General features: G+C 42.0%; 1 protein-coding gene across 1 annotated transcript; it reads left to right on the top strand.

Annotated features, from left to right (window-relative positions):
• Positions 1–232: 232 nt before the first annotated feature.
• On the top strand, positions 233–25876 carry LOC136620783 (cytochrome P450 2K4-like). Its single transcript, XM_066595774.1, has 10 exons — positions 233–329; positions 4581–4768; positions 7380–7542; positions 9999–10148; positions 16242–16402; positions 17308–17484; positions 19394–19535; positions 20108–20292; positions 23437–23578; positions 25378–25876. The coding sequence occupies exons 2-10, from the start codon at positions 4595–4597 to the stop codon at positions 25554–25556; spliced, it is 1473 nt and encodes a 490-aa protein (XP_066451871.1). The 5' UTR covers positions 233–329; positions 4581–4594; the 3' UTR covers positions 25557–25876.
• Positions 25877–26438: the final 562 nt, after the last annotated feature.

Here is a 26438-nt window from a genome sequence, read left to right as displayed (position 1 = left end):
CCTCTAAGGTTATTTTTTATTTTTTAATTAATTCACTATATAGCTATCACCCCAGTAGAAAAACGTGAGTTAGTTTTACTTTGATTATTTTTTCCTTTCTATCTGAATCTCCTGACCTTGTTCTTCTCAGATGCAAACTTGCAGCCAAAGATATAATTCTAAGGTGCTGATTTATGTAGTGCATGCAAGAGTTAATTGTAGGGTGGAGCAGAATGCCTGACCGATACATATCAACTTGTATTACAACACAGGCTAAAGTCTCACTGTGCAAGTAGAGAGGAGAGAAAACTGGGTCTCCGTGTTTTGTCTTCTGTGCTGTCTGCATTAAGGTAAGATTAAAATACTTAATCTCCAAGAAACTTTATTTTACCTTGCTATGATATCTTCTAGACAGCAGTGGTGTGCCAAGTTGTGGTCAGAGGTGGCAGGTTGCACTATAGCTCTGGTAACTTCATGGGCACAAAGTCCCCTGCCGTACAATATGATGATATATCTTGCCTTGCGGTCCAGAACTCTATTAGATCTCTTGAGTTGGACTTGTCCATAAAAAGGACCAGGTGCTGACAAAAATCACATTGCCCAAGAACAATTTGGCCATGGGGGACAGCAGTAAAGTCATCCATGGTCCTATTGCTAATGGGATCTGTCAATGTTTTGGGGTTTTCCTTGGCTCTACTCTTGTACTTTACACTGACAGTCCTCAGTATGATTCAGTCTAATGCTGGGTATGGATACAGTTGAACTTCTTGCAATGTGATATTCAGGCCTAATTCAGACGAGCGTGTGTTTTGCGTGTGCATAATTCACGCTTCTAAAAGAACCAATGGGTTCTTATAGAGGCTTTCATATGCGCAGAATTTGAAGCAGAAAACTGCGCAAACCTAAAAAAGATAGGACAGAGGTTCGCGTTTTGACTATGGGAACAGCAGTTAAAGGAAACTGCATTAATCCCTGCAGGAAGTCCCCTCATCACTGAAGTCAATGAATGGCTAGGAGCTGCCTCTGATTGGCTGAGTACTGTGACCTATCACAGGCAGTGCTCAGCTGTCATTCAATCCTGGAGCAGAAGAAAATGCTTCAGAACAGTGCAGTGGAGCCGGGGGGAAGACGCTCCAGAGCCCCGAAAGTGCTGCTATGGGATATATTTTTTATTTATTTTTTTTCCAGCAGCTAGGGCTTATTTTTAGGGAAAGGCTTATATTTCAAGCCCTTCCCCGAAAATTCCTGGGGGGGCAGACTTCACTTCATTGCTCTCAATGTGATGTCAGCAGCGCCTGCCCCATTACAGCAATGGTTTAGCATCACAGTCATCTGCCACAGCTGTGACAAGGGATTCTTTCATCCTGCTGCAGGCCCCTCATCACTGAACACTGACAGTGCTGTCACAGTGTTCAGTAACAAAGGGACCTTCATGGAGCAGCTGCTCCAGTAAACAGGCAAAGTTTCATGCGCAAACTTTGCCTCTTCACGCATCAGCGAGGAGCGCATTTTTTCCACGTACGTAGGCGCGCAAAATCGTCTGAACGAGGACTAACATTGTATAGATGCTGAGTTTTCTTCATTTCGGATTGGTCTTACTTTCACCTAAATCTGCTTGCCCGCCTGATCTGTATATATTGCTCCAAAAATTCAGCCTGCAGATTAGCTCTTATCTATATATATAAAGACGAAAGCCCTCACTGACTCACTCACTGACTCACTCACTGACTCACTCACTGACTCACTCACTCACTGACTCACTCACTCACTGACTCACTCACTGACTCACTCACTGACTCGCCAAAAGTTTTCCAACTTCCCGATGTCGTAGAAACATGAATTTTGGCACAAGCATATATTATCTCCAAAATAGGAAAAGTAATTGGGTCCCAACTTGATTATTCAATTCTAGCGCAAAAGAATTAGCATCGAAATTTAACGTACGGAATCTAAATCACTTTCCAATGTCATAGAAACGTAAAATTTGGCATGGGCATTGAAAATCTCATAAATAGGAAAAGTTAATAGGTCCCAACTTGATTATTCAATTCTATGCGCAAAAGAATTAGCGTCCAAATTTTACGTACAGAACGTATTTTTCTCACTTTCCGGTGTCATAGAAAGGTGAAATTTGGCACGAGCATTGATTGTGTCATAAATAGGAAAAGCTAATGGGTCCCATTCTGATTATTCAATTCTATGTGCAAAAGAATTAGCGTCCAAATTTTACGTACGGAATGTATTTTTCTCACTTTCCGGTGTCATAGAAAGGTGAAATTTGGCACGAGCATTGATTATTTCATAAATAGGAAAAGCTAATGGGTCCCAACTCGATTATTCAATTCCATGCGCAAAAGAATTAGCGCCCAAATTTTACGTACAGAATGTATTTTTCTCACTTTCCAGTGTCATAAAAAGGTGAAATTTGGCACGAGCATTGATTATGACATAAATAGGAAAAGCTAATGGGTCCCAACTCAATTATTCAATTCTATGTGCAAAAGAATTAGCGTCGAAATTTTACGTACATAATCTAAATCTCTCACTTCCCAAAGTCATAGAAACATGAAATTTGCCATAAGTATTGAATATGTCATAAATAGGAAAAGTTAATGGGTCCCAACTCGATTATCGAATTCTAGTGCAAAAGAACTAGCGTCCAAATTTTACGTACGGAATCTAATTCTCTCACTTCTTGGTGTCATAGAAACATGAAATTTGGAATGGGCATTGATTATGTCTAGGGATGAGCGAGCATACTCGGAAAAGCACTACTCACTCGAGTAATGTGCTTTATCCGAGTATCGCTGTGCTCGTCCCTGAAGATTCGGGTGCTGCTGCGGCTGACAGGTGAGTCGCAGCGGGGAGCAGGGGAGAGCGGGCGGGAGAGAGGGAGAGAAAGATCTTACCTCTGTTCCTCCCCGCTCTCCCCTGCAGCTCCCCGCTCCGTGCCGGCACCCGAATCTTCAGGGACGAGCACAGCGATACTCGGATAAAGCAAATTACTCGAGCGAGTAGTGCTTTTCCGAGTACGATCGCTCATCCCTAATTATGTCATAAATAGGAAAAGTTTATGGGTCCCACCTCGATTGTTCAATTCTAAGCGCAAAAGAATTAGCGTCCACATTTTACATACAAAATCTAATTCTCTCACTTCCCGATGTCATAGAAACTTGAAATTTGTCACGAGCATTGATTATGTCATAAGTAGGAAAAGTTAATGGGTCCCAACTCGATTATTCAATTCTAAGTGCAAAAGAATTAGCGTCCAAATTTTACGTATGAAATCTAATTTTCTCACTTCCTGATGTCATTTTATATAAAGGAAATGTCGCATGGTTAACTCCACATGGTGTTTCCTGGGTAACGCAGAGAACTATGAAAAATAGTGAACATATGTTTTTCCGGTATCTCTAAAGTAACCACGACTTCATAAGATTTTCCGTGTGTACACCAGATAAACACCAGTACCAAATTAACTCGGGTGAAGCCGGGTATATCAGCTAGTTCTACATATGGTCTCATTATTTGTAACTATTTGGTACTGATCTGCTATAGAACGTAAGAAATACAAAAAAAGTGGAACTTATCCAAATGTGTCCCCATTAGATATTTTACAGGAAGTTTTGAGGGCTTTCCTGGGTATGTTGCAATGTCCACAAATGGGATTAAAAAAGTGGTTGCTACCAAATTTTATGTTGTAAAGAGGTGGGAAGAAACTTATGCAAACATAGAAAAAGCAACCTTCATATAAAACGTTGCCCTGATCAGGTTTGAAAGTATAATCCCAGTGCTTCATGGTAATAATACTGACCAAAGTACAGTGCATCTATGTAGAATTATGCTGGGGGTTAAATGGGTCTTAACGGGTTTATTCACTCTTGTAACCAGTTTATTTTTTAAACTTTCCAATGCATCTAAAATGAAAGAGAAAATTAACCACTTTATAAATTTGTTTCAATTAAAAATCTACCGTTTTGTGTACACAGCATGTTACAGATAAGCAAACCCTGTGTAGTTTAATCCTGCAGCCACAATGCCTCCATCTGCCTCCTTCCTTTTCCTAACCAACAATAAGGGCTCAGTCACACGGGCGCATCGGCACCCGTACACAGGCGCTGATGCGCCCATGTGACTGAGACCTCACTGCAGGAGGAAGACGGCCGTACCTCAAGACGGACATCTCTCTGCAGCCCTGAAGATAGAACACATGACCAGCAATGAAGCCAGTCACATGTTCTTTCTCCGGGCGCTGCAGAGAGACGTCCGTCTTGAGGTACGGCCACCTCCTTCCTGCAGTAACACGGGCGCCGATGCGCCAGTGTGACTGAGCCCAAAGTATGCTGTAGGAGGCAGATGCAAAGGAAGAAGGGATTTTTGGTAGTCAGAAGCTATGCAGACACCTCTAACTGCATAGAATGTGTATGCACAAAATAGGTCATTTTTAAGTCAAGACTATTTGTGAGTTTGCTTCTTTTTATTTTAGATGTATTGGACTATTAAAGAAATGGTTGCAAAGGTCAACACATGCTGAAAACTTAATCACCCTTTATACACCAAAGTCACATGTGTGATATGTCTTCCATCTCTATCTTATACAGAAGTTACATCCGCCATGGAACTCGTCACAGTTCTTCTGTCCATCGTTATCATTTTATTCTTGGTCAAGGTTTTCAGCAATCAAAAAGATGGGAAATACAAAAATTTTCCCCCTGGTCCAAAGCCTTTACCCATCCTTGGGAATATCCTCATGGTGGACATGTCAAAACCACATAAAACACTTTTTCAGGTAAAGTTACTTTTTTGAGAAGAAAATAAGATATTCTATACTAAACTTGGCAGGTTTACAATTTGTGTTCCTCTGTACCCTCTTATTCTGCTCCCGTTTTGTTTTTGCCACATATTTCCTACATTCATTGACACTGAACATAATTGAGCTTGACTCGATTAGTTGGAATTGGAACCTGGTTGCTACTGGCATCACATGTGTTTTCTCAACCCTGGTTCCTCATGTTATTCAATTAAAAGGATTTTTCAGGACTTTCCACTCCCAGAACCCTCATTGGTCAACTGGCCTAAATTTGCTTCATTGATTACCAAGCACAGTGCTTTTTGGTACATACTGTGTGTGGGATCGCACCTCACTCCCATTCCCAAGGAGCTACAATATCAGCTACAGCCAAAAATACAGTATTAAGGCCTTAGTCAGACGGGCGTTTTTAGCCGCGATTTGCGCATGCGCATGCATCCGGCGATTTTATAAAACCATTGCTTTGCAATGGTATCGGACACATGAGCGCTTTTTATGCGCTCGTCCGATAAATTATAGAACAGAAATCGCAGATCGCACCTATGTGCGATCTGCGATTCCTGTTCTCTTCTCTATATGCGCTCAATGGGGCCGGCAGCAGCAGCGCCGACCCCATTGAGAACATATAGAATACAAATCATTCTTCTCTGCCACAGCTGTAACAGCTGTGGCAGAGAAGAACGATGTTTGCCCATTGAATTCAATGGAGCGGCAATACAGCCGCTCCATTGAAAGCAATGGGCTGCCGGCGTGCGCGGTGTGAATTGTCGGGAAGGGGTTAAATATATAAACCCTTCCCTGCAATTCATCCTAAAATGTGTTAAAATAAAAAAAAATTGTATACTCACCTTTCCGCTGCAGCCGGAGTCCAGCCGCGGCCGCTGTCAGTTCTCCTGAACTGCTTCTCGGCACTATTCAGCCGGCGGGGCTTTAAAATCCCCGCCTGCTGAATGATCTGCCTCTGATTGGTCACAGCCTGACCAATCAGAGGCAGGTTTCACTCACATACCCATTCATGAATTCATGAATGGGTGAGTGACTGCTGCCTCTCATTGGCTCAGCGGGAGCTGCCCCTGATTGGTCCCGCTGAGCCAATGAGAGGCAGCAGTCACTCACCCATTCATGAATTCATGAATGGGTGTGTGAGTGAAACCTGCCTCTGATTGGTCAGGCTGTGACCAATCAGAGGCAGATCATTCAGCAGGCGGGGATTTTAAAGCCCCGCCGGCTGAATAGTGCCGAGAAGCAGTTCAGGAGAACTGACAGCGGCCGCGGCAGAACTCCGGCTGCAGCGGAAAGGTGAGTATACAATTTTTTTTTATTTTAACACATTTTAGGATGAATTGCAGGGAAGGGCTTATATATTTAAGCCCTTCCCAACAATTTATCCCGGGCTCGCCCACAGCGCATTGCTTTCAATGGAGCCGCCTGTATTGCCGGCTCCATTGAATGCAATGCGCTGGACAGCTCCGGCCCGTTTCTAATGAAACTCGGCTAGGAGCAGATTTTCGGGCGTTTTTTCGGCCGATTTTTCGGTGCCGGTCACGCGATTTGCGCATGCACATCCGTCATGCGATGCGCAAATCGCACGAAAAAACGCCTGTGTGACTAAGGTCTTAGGCTTGGTTAAACAATGAGGTGACTTAAACCAGTTAATCAGTGGGGATTCCAGAAGTTGGACCGCACCAATCTGATATTGATTGCCTAGCCGAAGTATAGGCAATTAATATTTTTGCCCTGCAAAACTCCTTTAACCCTTTGCAGTCCAATTTTGGATTCAGGGATTTCTGGGGAGGAGGGTTTTTTTTCTGCCATTATACAATGGTGCTGTCTGCTGGCAAGAGCCAGTACTGCGGTATGGGACATGCTAGAGAGGCCACTGACAACAGGGCGGCCAGTAATATACAGTAAGAGTACGCTGCCGGACATCTCCCGACATCGGAGCTGTACAGCCTTCAATCAGAATGTCTTCAGACATCAGACAGTGGATTGGAAAGGGTTAATTATTGGATAGCCTACTGCACTTAGAGGTTATCCAGGACTAAGAAAATGTTGCTACTTTCTTTCAAAAACCAGTGCACACTTGATCATGGATTATGTCTGGTATTGCCGCTCAGTGAATGCGGATGAGCTGCAATACCACACAAGTCTGCAGACAGCTGTGGCACTGTTTTTTTTTAGAAGAAAGTCATATTGTTTCAAATTATGGACATCCCTTTAAAGTTCTGGGGTGAGCGTAGTACCAAGACCCTAACACAAGTTGTGTAAAAAGGATATAATTCTGGATATACTTTATTGAACTGTACAATAATTAAAATTTATTCTGCTTCAAAGATGTTTTCGCATTAAGATGTGGCTCCTCTATCCACATGTATGGGATGGATGGAGTCTGTTGAGTACATCAATCTCTAAGTGCCCCATAGCAGTGAATGGAGCAGTACTTACCTCTTCATGTACATGGGACATGCACAAGTGATGCACAAGTCTCAGGATCACTGGGGGTCTCAGCGTCTGATCATTTGTCTTCTCTACTGTGAATAAGGCATAAATGTCATTAATAAGAAAACCCCTTTAATTTTTGTGTCCACAGCTTTCTAAAGAATACGGCACGATCTTCAGTGTCCATTTGGGCATGACGAAAATGGTGGTCTTATGTGGGTATGACACCATTAAAGATGCTCTGGTCAACCACGCTGAATTCTTCTCTGACAGACCCCATAATCCTTTGTTCTCTAAATCAATAAAGGAACATGGTAACTACTTTACCTGCTTTTAAGCTACCTCCTTAGGAAAAATGAATTTTAATGGATGAGTGCAAAAGGAGACGGTATTGCAATTTGGAGCTGTATGCCCTCAGGTTTCCCTGTAGATACACTATATGGCCAAAAGCAAGTTATCACCTAACCATCACACCTATATGAGATTATTGGAAATCCTATTTCAAAGTCATTGGTGCTAATATAGAGTTGGTTCCCAAACTGTTGCCACAAAACTGTTGGCCTACAATTGTCTAAAATGCCTTTGTATGTTGGAGGATTAACATTACCCTTCACTAAATTATGGGGCCAAGCTGTGAAAACCAGCCCTATACCATTATCCCTCTACCAAATTCTACATTAGACACTAGACATTTCATCATGTTGCATTCTCCTACAACTGGTAAGCCCAAATTCATCCAACAGACTGCTAAATAATGAGATCATGATACACAGTTCTTGTGCTGATGACCCTTCCAGAGGTAGTCTGAAACACTGTAGTGAGTGATACAGAGGATAGGTAATTATTAGAGATGAGCGAGCATACTCGTCCGAGCTTGATGCTCATTCGAGTATTAGGGTGCTTGAGATGCTCGTTACTCGAGACGAGCACCACGCGGTACTCGTCTCAATTAAACGAGCACTGACCATTGAATTCAATGGAGCCGGCAATACAGCCGGCTCCATTGAAAGCAATGGGCTGCCGGCGATCTCAGGATGAATTTTCGGGAAGGGCTTAAAAATATAAGCCCTTCCCTGCAATTCATCCAGAAATGTGTAAAAAGTAAAAAAAAAAAATATGTCAGCATAAAGATCGTTTTCCTCTGCCATAGTTGTAACAGCTGTGGCAGAGAAGAACAATGTTAGCCCATTGAATTCAATGGAGCCAGCAATACAGCCGGCTCCATTGAAAGCAATGGGCTGCTGGCGAGCGCGGGATGAATTTTCGGGAAGGGCTTAAAAATATAAGCCCTTACCTGAAAATCATCCTAAAATGTGTAAAAATGAATTAAAAAATGTATACTCACCTTTCTGCTGCAGCCGGAGTTCAGCCGCGTCTGGCCGGCAGTTCTCCTGAACTGTTTTCTGTAGTATTCAGCAGGTGGGGATTTAAAATCCCCGCCTGCTGAATGAGCTGCCTCTGATTGGTCACAGCCTCACCAATCAGAGGCAGCTCTTACTCACACCCATTCATGAATTCATGAATGGGTGAGTGCTGCCTCTGATTGGCTCAGCGCAGGGACCAATCAGGGGCAGCTCTCACTCACACCCATTCATGAATTCATGAATGGGTGTGAGTGAGAGCTGCCTCTGATTGGTGAGGCTGTGACCAATCAGAGGCAGCTCATTCAGCAGGCGGGGATTTTAAATCCCCGGCTGCTGAATACTACAGAGAGCAGTTCAGGAGAACTGCCGGCCAGACGCGGCTGAACTCTGGCCTCAGCGGAAAGATGAGTATACTTTTTTTTTTTTTTTTTTTTACACATTTTAGGATGATTTTCAGGTAAGGGCTTATATTTTTAAGCCCTTCCCGAAAATTCATCCCGCGCTCGCCGGCAGCCCATTGCTTTCAATGGAGCCGGCTGTATTGCCAGCTCCATTGAATTCAATGGGCTAACATCGTTCTTCTCTGCCACAGCTGTTACAGCTATGGCAGAGGAGAACGATCTTTATGCTGACAGTGCGGGGGGGGGGGGGGGGTGGCCCACTCTTGCCGCTATTGTGACTTAATAGTGGGACCTGGGAACTTGAGATACAGCCCAACATGTAGCCCCTCGCCTGCCCTATCCGTTTCTGTGTCGTTCCCATCACTTTCGTGAATTTCCCAGATTTTCACAAATGAAAACCTTAGCGAGCATCGGCGATATACAAAAATGCTCGAGTCGCCCATTGACTTTAATGGGGTTCGTTACTCGAAACGAACCCTCGAGCATCGCGGGAAGTTCGACTCGAGTAATGAGCACCTGAGCATTTTGGTGCTCGCTCATCTCTAGTAATTATTAAGCAAACACATTAACACTTGACAACCCAGCTCCATGAGTTGTCATAGTCAACTGCTTTGTTGCTGAGCTGCTGCCTCTCCTAGATGTTTTGACTCCACAATTAAAGCAGATGACTGGGGCAAATGTAGCATGTCAGAAATCTTAAAACTTATTTGCGGCAAAAGAAGTCCCCTATGACAGTGCCACATGTAAGATCACTGAACTTTCAAAGTGACTCATATTAATACCACAATTTATTTATAGAGAGTACATGATCATGTGGTTTATGTTTAACATCTGTTTGTAATGAGTGTACTAGAAATATCCATAGAAGACGTGTCCACATACCTTTGTCCATATAGTGTGCATCACATGTAGTTCAGCAGCAGAAGTCTAGAGGGCTGTATATGTGTACTTCATCATAATATGTATTAAGTCCATTACTTAGGTATTGTTACTTCCATTACTTAGGTATTGTTTTTGCCAATGGAGAAAACTGGAAAGTAATGAGAAGATTTACACTCTCAACATTACGCGATTATGGAATGGGCAAGAAAACAATAGAAAACAGGATAGTTGAGGAGGCTGAGTGTTTAATACAGAAGCTGAAATCCTATGAAGGTGAGCAGTCACATGTCTTTTGTATTGTACATGTTGGGCATGATAGTTTTGGTCTTTTTTTTTTCTTACATTCTCAATATCTTTGTCAATTTTCTACCTGTCCAATCACTAATTACTTCACTTTAACGTTCATTGTTACCCAGATGAGATGCACAATGTTAACAAAAGTGTTGGGACACACATAGAAGGTGATGAAATTTAATTTTATTCAAATTTGTTTGAATGCATTGGGCTGATGTTTGCCTAAATGACTGCAATAACCCTCTAGGCATGCTTTCCACCAAATTCCAATAGATGTGTGGAGCCATATGCCTTCATTACTTGAGGAGAGCTTCAGATACTGATGCGGGTGATTATGGACTGGTTGGGTGTGTATGAATACTGTGTTCTAGTTTGTCCCAAAGATGCTCATTGGGAATCTTTGGGCTGACCAATTAAGGTTGCATATGTTCTGCTCCTCAAACCAAGCCTCAACACTGTGTGCTGTATAACATGGGGCTCGGTCTTGTTGGCTTGTTGGTAGAGACATGAAGCTGTACCAAAGTCTTGCTACAGGGCAGATAATGCCACATTGTCCAAAATGTCTCTGAACTTATTGGTTTTGAGGGTGGACTTTACTATAACCAATGACCCTAGTCCTTCACAGTAGAAATATCCCCACACCATTACAGAAGCTTCTCCAAACTTCAATTTCGGGATAATGCACCCAAGTGTGGCCATTTGCATGGAAGATAGTGTAGTAATAATAATCTTTATTTATATAGTGCCAACATATTCAGCAGCGCTTACAAAAACAGGGGGATACAGAAAGACAAAAGTACAAAAATACAAAAACCAAGGTTACATCTAGTAATCAGTTGATGAAAACAGTAGTGGTGAGGGTCCTGCTCCAACGAGCTTACATACTACAGCTAATGCGGTGATACAGAAGGTAAAGGGGCTGGAGATGTGCACAGTATGGTGAGTTGGAGAGTGAGGGATGCTATACAAATAAACAATGGTCAGACACTAAGCCGTGTGGTGGCTGAATTGGTGTGACTGCAGAGGGCGGTTGATGGTGACTAGCAGGGACTACAGTCAGTAGGACAGGTAGCATGTTATCAGGCGGAGTACAGAGGGGTTTGGTTTGGGAGATATGGTATGCCTCCCTGAAGAGGTACATTTTTAGAGTATGCCTGAAGATTTACAAGTCAGGGATTGCCCGGATAGTTTTGGGTAGCACATTCTGGAGGACTGTTGCTGCTCTGGATAAGTCTTGGACGCAGGAATAAGAGGTTTGAATTAAAGGGGCACTCAGTCTGATTTTGTTTGCAGAGTGGAGGGTCTGGGCTGGGTGGTGGATTGAAAGGAGGGAGGCAATGTAGGATGGTGCAGTGCTATGCAGAGCAGTATGGATGAAGGTAGTGAGTTTAAATTGAATTCTGTATTTAACAGGCAGCCAGTGATGACTGGCTCAGGGCAGAGGCGTCCATATAGCAGCTTGTCAGATAAATGAGCCTGGCTGCCGCATTCAGGATAGATTGGAGAGGGGAGAGTCTGGCACAGGGGCGTCCAATCAGCAGCGAGTTGCAATAATCAAGCAGAGAGTGGATGAGGTGCAGCTGACATTCTGGCCAGAGATTGGATGTAGGGGGCTAAAGGAGAGATCAGAGTCGAATATAACCTCAAGGCAGCGAGCGTGCTGTCTGGGAGTTATGGTGGTGCCACACACTGAGATGGAGATGTCAGGATGAGGTCGGTTAGTAGAGGGCAGAAACACCAGTAGGTCAGTTTTAGAGGGTCAGTTTTAGGTAGAGAGAGGACATAGTGTTAGAGATGGTGGAGACAATCGGTGATGTTTTAGAGGAAAGATGCAGAGGTGTATAACTAGGTGTCATTAGTGTAGAGGTGGTATTGGAGGACAAATCTCCAGATAGCTTGTCCAATAGGGGCTGTGTAGATGGAGAAAAGGAGGGGGCTGAGGACTGAGCCCTGGGGTACCCCAAAAGCAAGGTAAAGAGGACTTGAGGTAGAGCTAATAAAGGAGACACTGAAGGAGCGGTCAGATAGGTAGGAGGAGAACCAAGAGGAAGCAGTGTCCTTTAGGCCGATGAAGTGAACCATACTGAGGAGGAGTTTGTGATCAACAGTGTCAAATGCAGCAGAGAGGTTAAGGAGGATCAGTAGGGAGTAATCGCCCCTCGATTAAGCTTTCAGGAGGTTGTTTGACATCTTTGTAATGGCAGTTTCTGTTGTGTTGAGTGCAGAAGACAGACTGTAGAGGGTCGAGAAGAGAGTTTTCTGAGAGATAGCATATGGGCAGGAGTAAACCAGGTGTTCTAGTAATTTGGAGATGAAGGGGAGATTTGAGATGGGTCGGTAGTTAGCAGCATCAATCGAGTTGAGTCAGTTTCTTTAATAGTGGGGATATGATGGCATGTTTAAGAAAGGAGGAAAAAATGCCAGAGGTCAGAGAGAGGTTGAATATAATGGTGAGATAGGAGATAACCACCAGGGAGAGGAACCGGAGGAGTTCTGAGAGGAGAGTGTCACTAGCGCAGGTGGTGGGGCGAGCAGAGGAAAGCAATCTGAAGACTTTTTCCTCTGTCATTGGTCTGAGTACAGAGAGGGAGCAGGAGCTAGATTTATTACTGATGAGACTAGGGTCAGGGCTAGTCTGGGATTAGGAGGTTATTTCCTGCCGGATGTCATTGATTTTTATTTATTTATTTTTTTAAGTAGGCAGTCAGCTCTTCAGCACTGAGATCATGAGGGGCTGCAGTTTTGGGGCTGATAAGGGAGTGAAAGGTATCAAAGAACTGTTTAGGGTTGTGAAATAGTGGGGAAATGAGACAGGTGAAGTAGACTTGTTTGGCATTGTGGAGGGTTAGGTTGTAGGTTCTGAGCATGAATTTGTAATGGAGAAAGTCTGGACGTTTGTGACCTTCTCCACAGCCATTCAGCACATCTAGAGCACCACTGAATGAAGCATGTTTGAGGCGTGGGCCAGGGTTGCCAAGGTCTGCATCGGATGGCTTGGGTCATGGGGGTGCCGCTTCATCCGGGGCATGTTTAAGAGTGGTGTTGTAGTGTGTGGCAGCCAGGCTGAGGCAGGAGAGGAGAGAGATAGGGGACACAGAGGACTGTAGGGACTCAGCAAAGTATTGGGTGTGAATGGCCTTGAAGGTTCCTGTATGTACGGTACGTAGGAGGGTCTCAGGAAATACTAGGAAGCTTGACAGAGAGAGAGGAAGTTATGGTCAGAGAGCAGGAGAGGAGTTAGTGAAGGGGAAAGCAGAACAGAGCCGGAGGAAGACCAGATCAAGAGTATTGCCATCCTTATGAATGGGAGAGGCTGTGAATTGTGAGAGACCAAGGGGGAAGGTGAGCAATAGAAGCTGAGAGTCAGATTGGGTCATGTAGGGACATGTTAAAATCACCTAAGCTGAGGCTTGAAACTTCGCAGGATAGGAAGGCGGCAAAGTGGTCCAGAAACAGGTGAGGAGGACCTGCGGGGTGGTAGATAATTGCTACCCAAATGGACAGTGGACATAAAAGTCGCAGCATATGTACCTCAAACAATGGAAAAGTCAGTGAGAGTACGGGGGGGGGGGGGGGTAACTTTGTTGGTACATTTCGGGGAGAAAAGAGCACCTACTCCTCCACCATGCCTATTTTCCAGTCCTGTAGTATGGGAGAACTGTGGGTCATTGTAAGACAATGCAGCAGGAGAGGCAGTGTCTGACTGCTGTATTCACATTTCTGTGAGAGCTTGCAGATTTAGAAGTAGAAAAGTCATGGATGGTGGGGAGTTTATTGCATGCTGACTGGCAGTTCCAGAGCACACATTTAAAGGAGGCCGGAGCAGGGGGGGTTATGCATGGGCCCTCATACAGCGATGTTTATGCATAAATAAAGGAGTTACGATTTTTTTAAAAGGGGGGAGGAAAAAACGAAAATGGAAAAGAGCAAAAAAGCTCAGTCAATTCTGACAGTGGCATTTAAGTTCCCTGTATGGTCCCCTCACGATGAGATTGCAGGGAGCCATGCGGGTGTCATATACCCCCTTACAGTGGCTTCACATCTGCTTTGAAATCTCCAGTCAGAAGATCCAGAAGAAAATAGTGGGTATACAGCGCCTTTTCTTCTGGTAAAAAGCAAATTGACTCCAACATACTTAATTGGGTCCATTCTGAGCTGTTCGGTTCTGTCAAAAGACAATCATTTAGCCAGTGGATTCCCCTTTCCAGAGCCCATTGGAGCAGGAAAACGACACATATGTAAAACCACCCTTACACTAAGGGTGCGTTCGCACAAGCGTGTTTTTGTGCGTACATACGCACACACAAAAACACGCTTTTATTTACAACAATGCATTCCCTATGGTGTGTTCACATGTCCGTACTTTGCAGGTGCGTGCCTGCAAAGATAGGACATGCATGCACCATAGGGAATGCACGCATTGCTTTCAATGGAGCCGCGGCTGCTGTCAGCGGCTCCATTGAAAACAATGGTCTGCCGGCTCCCTGCATTCTTTTTCAGGGAAGGGCTTTACATATAAGCTTTTTCCTGAAAAAGAAAAATTTTAGTGTAAAAAAAAAAAATGCAGGCATTCTCTTCAATGGAGCTGCTGCTGCCAGTGGCTCTATTGAAGGCAATGGTCTGCTAGCACACCTGAATTTTTTTTCAGGGAAGAGCTTTACATATAAGCTCTTCCCTGAAAAAGGAAAATTTTAGTGTTTAAAAAAAAAATTACTTACCTGTCCGCCGCTGCTGTGTCCCCCGCAGGGATGAAGAACACATCTGCCACATGCGGCAGATGTTTCCTTTATCCTCACTAGTTAAAAGAATTCCCTGCTGCTACATCTGCCACATCTGTGGCAGATGCAGCAGAGGAATTTTTCAATTCGTTACGGCAGCTGTCACACATGTCAGCTGCGGTAGGGAATTCTGCTGCCGGCAATTGATTTCAGGGAAGGGCTTTAAATATAAGCCCTTCCCTGAAAATCAAGTAAAAGTCGTTTAAAAAAACAAAAAAAGTACTCACCTCCCTTCAGCTGCCGTGTCTTCTCCTGTTGTCCCCTGCACTGTGGTGCTGATCTATCAGCAGGCGGGGATTTAAAATCCCTGCCTGCTGAAAGAGCTGAATGTGATTGGCTGAGGTGCTCAGCCAATCACAGGCAGCTCTTCCCAAATGAATGACTGAGAGCTACAGATGCGGGGATAGCGGCAGAAGTTCACGCTGAGCCCCGGCAGGTGAGTATTTTTTTTTTCTTACTGTTTTAAAAGGCTTTTCAGGGAAGGGCTTATGAAGCCTTTCCCTGCAAAGCCACTGACAGCTGCCGGGGCTCAGTGGCGACTTCTGCCGCTGTCCCCGACTCTGTAGCGCTGCTGAGCTATCAGCAGCCGGTGATTTTAAATCCCCAGCTGCTGAAAGCTCAGAACTACAGAGACGGGGACAGCGTCAGAAGTCGTGGCTGAGCCCCGGCAGCTGAAGAGAGGTGAGTATTGTTTTTATTTTTTTAAATGGCTTTTCAGGGAAGGGCTTATGAAGCCCTTCCCTGAAAAGCCATTGACGGGATGCTGGCAGCAGGATTTTCTACTGCAGCTGTCATGTGTGACAGCTGCGGTTGAGAATTGAAGAATTGCTGCATCTTCATGCCTGCGGGTGTCACGGCAGTGGCGGAGAGGTAAGTTTTTTTTTTAGTTTTTTTTGTTTTGCACTAAAATGTTTTTTTTTTTTTCAGGGAAGGGCTTATATATAAAGCCCTTCCCTGAAAAAGAATGCAGGGGGGTGGCAGAGCATTTGTTTTCAATGGAGAGCCACCATTGACAAGCACGCAGCTGTGTTCACGCGTGTTTTTGCTCGTACCTAGGTGCGGATGTATGTACGCACCTAAGTATGCACAAAAACACGCTCATGTGAACGTACCCTAAGGTAGATACTTAGTTTTGTGGTATGAGGTTATCTACAGGTGATTTTGCACTTTAACAATGTTCTGAAAAAAAAAGCACAAAGAAAAAAAAAAACAAAGACAAAAAATGCTGCATCTGTTTACTACCACACATTATAAATATAACTTACTTTTATTTTAATTTTTATTTATTTTTCAGGCAAGCCCTTCAGTAATTTCACCAGTTTAAATGCTGCTGTAACTAATATAATTGTGGCCTTACTGCTCAATAAAAGATTTGACTATGAGGATCCGACCATACTGAGGCTTATGGGTTTAGTTAGTGAGAATATAAAACTTCTAGGAAGCCCATGGGTCAGGGTAAGTCACAATTTTATTATCTATTTAAGTGGTTACCTCAAACTCCAAAATCGATAGTTTATTGTAGCCATACGATAGGCTATTAATAGCAGATCAATGGGATCCAACTCTACTGAACAGCTGACTGAATGAATATGAGACTCCAGTAAGTGCCATGTACCCATCATTGCTAACCATGAACAACTACTTACTGGCTGTAAGTGGTATCACAGCTTAGTCCTGCTCACTGTCATTTTAATGAATTTTGTAAAGTTTGCAAGAAAAATATTTTTATGAAAAAAAAATTATATTTTTTAGTTCAGAAATTAACTTGAAATGTAAAAAGGGTTACAGAACTTTAATAATCAGAATCCAATTTAAAGGCTCAATCTTGCAATTTCCAATTTCCATAAAACGTTGACAGACCATTTCAAAATTACACAAAAAGGAATTTACATATACTCAATAGATTTTTCCTTTTATTAAAAAAAAATATATATTTTTTATTTATTTTTGTGGTTGTGGTGGGGGCTGCTTTCCATAATTGTTAGACTCCTGGGTTCCAGTTCTAAGATATAATTTTATTGTTTTTAGCTACAATTACAGTTGATTGAATTTAATTAAATTTTTTAATCTCAAGATATTGATTTTCGTTGGAGATCTAACTGATATGGAGTCTTTTGACAATGCTTCATAGGGAAAATGTATCCAAAACTTTTGGAGAAGAGCTGTTATGCATGAATTTATTTGCTTTTTTTTAGAAATTTGGTGCAGTTTTTGAAACTCTCAAAATGCTCAGCTTTTTTGTGAAAGAATTTTCCATATTTTGTTTCATTTATTTGATATAAATTAATTTATTAAATGTTTACCTTCTTCTACTTCAGTGTTTAAATACTATTGATATTTTTTTTGTAAATTTCTTTTAGCTGTACAACAGTTTTCCATCCATCATGGATCGGCTGCCTGGACCTCACAGAACAATTTTTAAAAACCTTAAAGAGTTTCAAAACTTTATAATCGTGACATTTACAAAATATAAGAAGGAACTGGATGTAAATGACCAGAGGAATCTTGTGGATGCTTTCTTGACAAAGCAGCAAGAGGTAAAATGACTGTTTCACCATTTGTTATGAGCTAAAGAGTTTAAACATGATGACTTTTAATATCTCATTTTAGTTTTTATAAAATGCTAGGTATTCAGGTACATACCATAGAATTAAATACATGCTACACAAAATTATAGTTTAAAAGTCTGTTTTTGGAGAAGCTTGAAAGAGAGAACTAGGTTCTGGTTTCACATGTAGACCCCACTCAATAGCAAGATGTGACCTCATACACTACTATATTGTTACATCCAGACTGAACGTTAAGGGCATACAAATGCAAGGAAGCACAACCGGTGCAGTTAACGAAACACAACCGTGCAAAGCAAACATAGAACTAAATATCAGTACCACTATAAGGACCCCAGGGTGCAAGAAACAGTAGAAAACATAAAAGAAAACTAAAAGGGAAAATCCAACTCTTAGAACTCCTTACAGAGGATGGAACTCTACCTAATCAGCAGGCTGATTACTCTGATAAAGGCGGACCTGCACACAAACCTTGGCCAGTAAGAAACACCTACCAGAGAACTCAGAACATAACATGAACAGCAATAAGAAATAATAACAGTGGTACTTAGTTTAGCAGCAGTCTACCAGAAAGACCAGGAGCTCCAGAAACAGGCTGTGCACCTCAGCAATCCAGGGAGGATACTTAATTGACCAGCACTGCAGTCAAGCCTAAGCCAGACCTATATAGAGCAGGATAAATAGAGCAAGGTGAGAGCTGACAATTCTCACCTGATATCATGCCCCTCAGAAGCAGGAAAGGCATAGATACAGCTAAAACCCAGCCCGGCCTGATAGCAAGGAGACGATAACAGAACCACTGCAACATATATATTGCAAAATAATTTAGTTAGTGTTGAGTGATTATCAAAATATTCAGAAAATAATTGTGCATTGGGACAGCCCAATTCTGACTTCCATTAAAGTCAATGCAAGTGCAAATTGTGTTTCCTGATTTGCCCTTCAGAACGGCTCAAATGTGATTGTATGGGTCAATGTGCCCATTCAAATTATGAGGTTCAGTGGTTAAAATACTATTGCCTTGCAATGCTGTGGGTCCTATGTTCAAATCCCATCAAGGATAACATCTATGTGGACTTTGAAAAACACCACCCAGATGTTGTCTCTGCACAGGTTTGAACCTAGAACTCCAGTAGTGCAGAACAGCAGTGCTAACAACTGAGCCACCACATCAGTCCTTTCTGCTTTAGAGAAGGAGCATAGCAAGAATTAACACAAAGAGAACATAAAAACAGCATGCAGCTGTTGCCCTTGGACAAATTTGAACTTAAAACTCCAATACTGCTAGATAGCAGTGCAAAAAAGGCTGCCCAAGGGCAACATCTGGATTGTGTTATTTTCTTTTGTTTATCCTCCCCGTTCTTCTCCTCCTCTGGAGCAGAAAGTATAGGTGCGGTGGCTTGGTTGTTAACATTACTGCCTTGTGCTGAAGTTCTAGGTTAAAATCTGACTAAGGGCAACATCTGGATGGAGTTTTTATGTTTGTGTTCATTCTCCTTGTTCTCCTCTTCTGGCACAGGGAGTTGAACCCCTTGCAGTGCTGGGGTTCTAGTTTCACATCTGACCAGGGGCAATATTTATTGATGGGGTTATTCAAAGTTCATGCAGATGATGTCCTTGATGAGATTTGATCCTACAGCTCTGAGTCACATTCATTGAAGACAACACATGCACACAGAAATAAAATAAAACTTCCCTGATTTTCACTAAAAATCAGGTTGCGATGACTGTATGATTTTGCAAAATTTAGCTCCATTTTATCGAATGGCCAACCACAATGAGCAACAATAGACTTCCTACTTATACAGTGTACATGTACATATGGTTCTATTAAAAGGTAGATGCTGTAGTACACATATTTAACTTTTATTTTACACAGGGAAATCAAGAGTCCACTCAGTATTACCACAATGAGAACTTGACTGTGCTGGTGGGAGATCTGTTTGGTGCTGGAATGGAGACGACCTCAACCACACTGAGATGGGCTATTTTGCTAATGGCAAAATACCCAGAAATACAAAGTAAGGCATACACTCTTTAACTTGACTTTTTATTTATATTCAAAACAATAACCCCTGTTTATATGCAATTTAAGGGTATAAAAGTTGGTGGGTCTGGTTCTCCCATTGGTGGGATTGTCTTATGCATACTTTACATAGATGGCCAACCATTCATTAAAATGGTTGCCATGTAATGCTACATTTGGCTACTGGAATGGAAATGTATGCACTAATATGACTTGTCTATTACTTTGGAACGGTATCAACACATCACTCTATCTCCCACCATCCAGACTTTCAAAATCAACCTGAAATCCCGCCCCGTTTCAGAAATATATAACTTTCTCCATTACAAAGCTTTATAAGCAGCGGGTACTGTCACTTCCTGTCTCTTTCCCTCATAGCTCTGTTTTTTTCTCCACTATCCAATTAAGTGTATCATGCTACAATACCAGACAAGGTCTATGACCAAGAGTTGCACTGTTTCTGAAGTTGACTTTTTATTTGCCTAATTTCAGCCTTTTTAATTGGTGGCTTTAACTATAGACAATATTCTTATTAATTAAGCTATGTCAATACCATTCTTTTGATAGAAAAAGTGCAAAATGAAATTGATAAAGTCATCGGATCGGCTCAACCACAAATGGAACACAGGAAGCAAATGGCTTATACAGATGCTGTAATTCACGAAATTCAACGATTTGGAGATATTGCACCGACTACTGTGCCACATGTAGCTTCTCGAGATGTTACATTCAGAGGTTATTTTATTCCAAAGGTACATACCACAAGTCATCAAAGGGGTAGTCCAGTTTTAAACTATTAAGGCTTATCCTCAAGATGGGTCAGAAATAATAGATTAGTAGGTGTCTACCACCTGAGAACCCCACTGATCTGCTGTTTGCTGGGCCAGTATACTTGTAAACTGAACTGATATTCACAGGATGCATAGAGCTCCATTCTCTTTGCAGTGGCCAAGTTTGGTATTACAGGCAAAGTTATCATTCACATGAATAGGAACTTTGCCTGTAATATCAGGCCTGGCCACTACAGTGAGAATAGAGCTTTCTACTTCCTGCAGAAATCAGCTCAGTGCATAAACGCACCAGCCAGGCGAACTGCTGATCTGTAAGGATCACAAGTGTCAAAGCTTGCCTACATTTAGGCCATCAATAGTTTACAATTAGGCAACCCCTTAAAGACCTCCCTTTTCCTCATTTTTGTTTTTCCCTCCCCACTTTCAAAAAATCATTTTCAATTATGTATCAACCTAGCTTTGCAAGTGCTTATTTTTTGTAGGACGAGTTGTATTTTTTACAATTCGATGTAGCGTATAATGTACTGAAAAATGTTTAAATTCTAACTAGTGAACTAGCAATGCAATTTCATCATTGTGAGTGGGTCTTGCTTTTACAACAATAGGTAATATTTTTTTGTTTTTCACTGTTTCCTTTTAATCTAAATATGGTGAAAAGTTTTATTTTAACTTTTATCTCCTTTTGTTTTTTTTCTAATAATTAATAAAAGTTTTATTTCTTACTATTTTTTTCATCTATTTAGTCCTCACAGGGAATATGCACGTGTGATTTTTTTTTTTTGGTTGCTCATGCGTTACAGTGTAATACTATAGTATAATAATATATCATGATCTGGCATCGGGTCCAACCCCCTGCTCAGTGCAGGATTCATTAAATCATCCCAGACAGATGTCTGTCCAGCCTCTATTTAAAGACTTCCATTGAAGGAGAATCCCCCACCTCCTGTGGCAACCTTTTCCACTTATTCATCACCCTAACTGTCACCTAAACATTTATGCTAATATCTAATTTGTGTCTCCTTCCTTTCAGTTTCATCACATTGTGTCTAGTCTTTTCTTGTGCAAATGAGAGTAGTGCTGATCTCTCTGCACTGTGACAACCCTTCAAATATTTGTAGACCACTATTAAGTCTCCTCTCAGCCTTATTTTTTTCAAGCTAAACATTCCCAGATCCTTTAATCATTTCTCATAGGACATTATTTGCAGACCGCTCACCATTCTGGTTGCTCTTCTCTGAACTTGTTCAAGTTTAACTATGTCGTTTTTAAATTGCGGTGTCCAGAACTGGACACAGTATTCCAGGTGAGGTCTGACCAAGGAAGAGTGGAGGGGGATAATTACCTCACGTGATCTAGACTCTATGCTTCTCTTAATACACTCCAGAATTAGGTTGGTCTTTTTTGCTGCTGCATCATATTGTTGACTCATGTTCAGTCTATGATTTATTAGTATACCCTTTTTCACATGTGATGCTGCTCAGCCCAATTCCGCCCATTTTCTATGCACTCCTTTCATTGTTCTTGCCCATATGCAGGACTTTGAATTTCTCCTCGTTAAATATTTTGTTAGTCACCGTCCACTGTTCAAGTTTTCTAGGTCTTTTTGAATCCTCTCTCTTTTCTCTAGTGTTAGCTATCCCTCCTAGCTTTGTGTCATCTGCAAATGTGATCAGTTTCCTCTTAATTCCATCCTCCAGATCATTTATAAAAATGTTGAACAATACTGTGCCCAGCACAGAGCCTTGTGGTACCCCACTTGAAACATTCCTCCAATTGGATGTGCAGCCACTTATGAGTACTCTTTGAGTACAATCATTCAGCCAGTTGTGAATCCACCTAGCAGTTGTCTTGTCAATCCCATATTTGGTCAGTTTTTCAATAAGTATGGTATGAGATACTTTGTCAAATGCTAAATCTACTGCATTTTCCTGATCAACCCAGTCTGTGATTCTACCATAGAAGGAAATTAGATTTGTCTGGCATAACTTGTTTGTTACAAACCCATGCTGGCTCTGGTTATTTACTCAATTCTCATCCAAGTATTTGCATACATGCTGTTTAATTTATTCAAATCTTTTTCCTGGTATAGAAGTCAGGCTCACAGGCCTGTAGTTTCCTGGATCCACCTTCTTCCCTTTTTTAAAGATAGGGACAACATTTGCCCTTTTCCAATCTTCAGGAAATTTCAAAGATTATGGCAAGTGGTTCAGCAATTACTTTTGCTGCTTCTTTCAGTATTCTACTATGTAATTCATCTGGACCTGAAGACTTGAATTCATTTAAGTGAGCTGTGCTGATAGATAGCCTGCATTCTTTAATAGTACAGGGAAGATCAGTTGATGTTACATATGCTTTCTGAGAGAAAACCGATTCAAAATAGGAATTTAAAAGTTCGGCCTTCTCAACATCATTCTTAACCAATTTACCATTTTTATCCTGTAAATATTTGGTAGCATCTTTGAATTTTCTTTTGCTTTTGAAATACTCCCAAAAGCGTGGCTTGATAGGCAATTTAAAGGGCTAACAGCTGTGATCAGCTTTCATGCTGAGCATCTGTTGCCAACGGGTGTCAGCTGTAAGAAATAGATGCCACCTGTATTGTGCAGAGTGGGATCAACTCCCGATCACCTGCTATACAAAACCGGAAGACGCAGAAAGTAACTTTATGTATTGTGTCATTAAGAGGTTAATTGTTTACCCATCACAGTAGGATGCATATGGTTGTGGCTCATTCACACTCTATAGGACTTCTGCAAATAGAAGAATATAGTGCTTGGCTATCTTCTGTGGTCCCATAGAATTGAATGAATCAACAGTGAACATACTTCACTGCTGCATCATTTACACTAGGGACACGGGTTAAACTCCTATTCCCCAGACACTCTTCATCTATCCTCTTGATATACAGTAACTTGTTGTTCTGGGATAACCCTTTTTAAAGCATATTTCCAGTGTTATTTATAATGCAAAAACCTTGGTGTGAAAAGAAAGGAAAAGATTGGATATCAACTATAATCAAACTTAATACAAACCCCAAAACTGTACTATCTGTTACTAATATAACAAATACTATTTTTAATAATGTATACTTTCTCACGCCTCCAGGGAACTCCTATCCTTCCGATACTGCATTCTATACATAAAGACAAAGAATACTTTCAGAAACCTGATGAGTTTTATCCAGAACACTTTCTTGATTCAGAAGGAAATTTCAAAAAGAACGAGTCCTTCATACCCTTCTCATTAGGTAACGTTCATAACTAATAACTGTACTGTAGGAGGGGACATCACTAAGCATACCAAGGGGAGTCCTCCATATATTGCCCATAATTTTCATATAGATTTGAAAGTAACTTCTTGGTCCAAAGAACTCAGCACTTCGATGCATTTTACAGCTTTTTTGTTTAAATGTGCAATGGTGTAGTGCTTAATTTGCCCTGCGGTGACCCTGCAGGGATATGGAATTCTTACTGTCAGGTCCTCCTTTAAATTACAGCTGATTACTAGAGGAGCTGTCAGAACCAGCAACTCTCAGGGCCTCTGTGCCTGCTCTACCGGTCCTACCACCCGGGTTGCGGGGGTGCGGCGTAGGGGAGCCCCGGTTCTAGTGATCTCCCCGGGCCGCTGTAAATCTGGTCACCGCCGGGTTGCTAGGGAGGCAGCAGGTGCTTCTCTATTGCCTTGACTACCAAGCATGCTTCCTTGGTAACTGTCTGTAACAGTCCCCAGCACCTCCTTGATTGCCCTGCTGCTGTCAGGCTCCCCGCCCCAATCAGCTGCTTGGGTGGGAGCTCTGACAGCAGTTTAAAGTGTGTGTTTTCCTTCCAGCCCTTGCCAGTGTTAGTTTGTTTCTCCAGCTGCACCCGCGTATATTTTAACTCCTCTTGTGACCCCGGCTTTTCTGACTTCTGCTTTTGGACTTGACTTCGTTTTTGCCTTCCCCTCTGTACTGCGTACCCTCCTGTTGCCGACCCGGATTGTCTGACCATTCTACCGTTTGTTTGTCTTCAGTGTCTGTTTGTCTCCCCATGTCCCGCTTCCCTAGTGAGTGTAGGGACCGCCGCCCAGTTGTCGCCCTGGGGTTTAGCCCAAGGGGGCAAGTAGGCAGGGACAGGGGTTGCGGGATTTCTCAGGGACCCCCATATCCCAGACACTGTCCTGACAGGAGCAAACAGACAACATCCTATGATGAGCTATAGGCATTTTCAGGAAACTCTTATAGCAAAAAAGTGATTGCCCAAAGAGGGTAATCCCTTTAAACTTCAGACTTCAAAGCTACCCCACTTAAGGATATTATATGGAGCTTGACAAGTCAATTCATAAGAAAATGAATGAATCACAATCAGCAAGCAAGGAAAGGCAGGTTGGTTCCCTTTAAAATAGGCCACAGACTTGGCTTCATTAGCAGGCAAAGGTTGTCACCCTGCAATTGGCTATGGAAAAGAGGAGAGACTTGATTGGATCCAGTAGGGCTGCAGGAGAATGCAGGAGCAGGTGAAGAAACATTCAGTTGTCTAGCAACCAGACATGGCTATCACTCTGAGCTACTGCCACTTGCTAGGACTTGTCATGGCAGCCAGTTGAAATCATTAACACTTAGAAGCTGGTGACCAGATCTAGATATGGAAACCTAACCTCTAATTCCGGTCTCTTAAAAAAAGTGCCTACTAGTTTAAGACCCCTTTTAATTAATGTCTCACCATAACAATACATTTTTAAAATGAAGATATGAGGCAATTAGCTGATCACCATGGGTCTGGCTTCTCTCACTCTCGGCATTCAGCTGTTTTTACTGGTGGCCTCTGTAGTGATCAGACACTTATCATCTCCACTTTGCTGATATTGATTATGAAAAAAACTGGGTGACTTTACAGTAATTAGTGGTACTTTTATAGAATGCTCATATACACCCCATTAATACCTAAACACTACATAAATGTATTGAATGTTCACTTTACCAAGCAGCAGCACTCTTACTGAGTAGCATTTTTTATGCTTTCTAATCACTTGTATTTATTGTTGTTATTGTTTTTTCATTGTTCTTAGGTAGAAGAAGTTGTGCTGGAGAGAACTTGGCCAAAACAGAGCTCTTCCTATTTTTCACATCACTTTTACAACAGCTCACATTCAAGGCCCCACCAGGAGCTGAACTGGACCTTACTCCTGCATTGGGGTCCACAAATTCTCCAAAACCTTTTGCAATCTGTGCCATACCCCGCAGCTAGGACATAGGGGGTCCGTTATTTTGTAGAAATTGCTGTTCAGTTTTTACTGGTCACAGGGAAAATTAAAATGCTTTAATCACTTGTATAGACTGCTATGCAGAGAGCAGAGCTCATGCTTAACCTGCTCCCTTCTTCTTCCACTATTCTCTGTCCCATTGATTTACATAATAGGTTTAACAAGACCCATTGACTCCCAGTAAGTATAGATCTGAGGGGTGGCCTTTCCACCTATCAGAGATTTGACATATCCGACCGATGTGCCATAAATGTCTACTGTTGGAATACACTTTTAATATTAAACAATACATGATTGGTCTTTTTATATGTTTTACAATCTGTTGTGTAATACCTACCTTAGAGCTCCTCCATACAGCTGTATTGCAAAATTCGGACTGAAAAAAAGCCGCTGCTATGCGTATTTTAGCCTATCTGCTGTTTCGTATGTACATAAATATACAGTTTATTTATGTGCGTTAAAAAACTTAGAAGGCCATTGTTTTCTAGTGTAAATACGCAGGTTTCTTACATATTCACTGGGTTTTTATGCTAACCTTTTGACTTCAATTGGCTTGTCTAGTACTTGAAATGCATCAAAATAGGACATGCTGCAATTTTTCCCCACGATCGAAAGTCGCGTGAAACATACGCAGCTGTAGATAAACCCGTTGAAAGCCATGGAGTGTATTAAGCTAGGGTTAGCTTTCCCTTTTATATTTATTGGTGTGGTCCATCTTAAACCATTATGTCTGGCTGTGAACCCCTGTCTTTGTTTAGTCATGCAGGCAAGGTAAACAATCACTACATGAATGTAACAAGATATTACTGTCATTGCAATGACCCCAATATCAATAATATATGTGATTTATTAAACATGGTGAACAC

The sequence above is a fragment of the Eleutherodactylus coqui genome, chromosome 1 (genome assembly GCF_035609145.1).
Source record: "Eleutherodactylus coqui strain aEleCoq1 chromosome 1, aEleCoq1.hap1, whole genome shotgun sequence".
Classification (NCBI taxonomy): Eukaryota; Metazoa; Chordata; class Amphibia; order Anura; family Eleutherodactylidae; genus Eleutherodactylus; species Eleutherodactylus coqui.
Note: the sequence above shows the minus strand (reverse complement) of the source record. Positions and strands in the feature narration are given on the sequence as shown.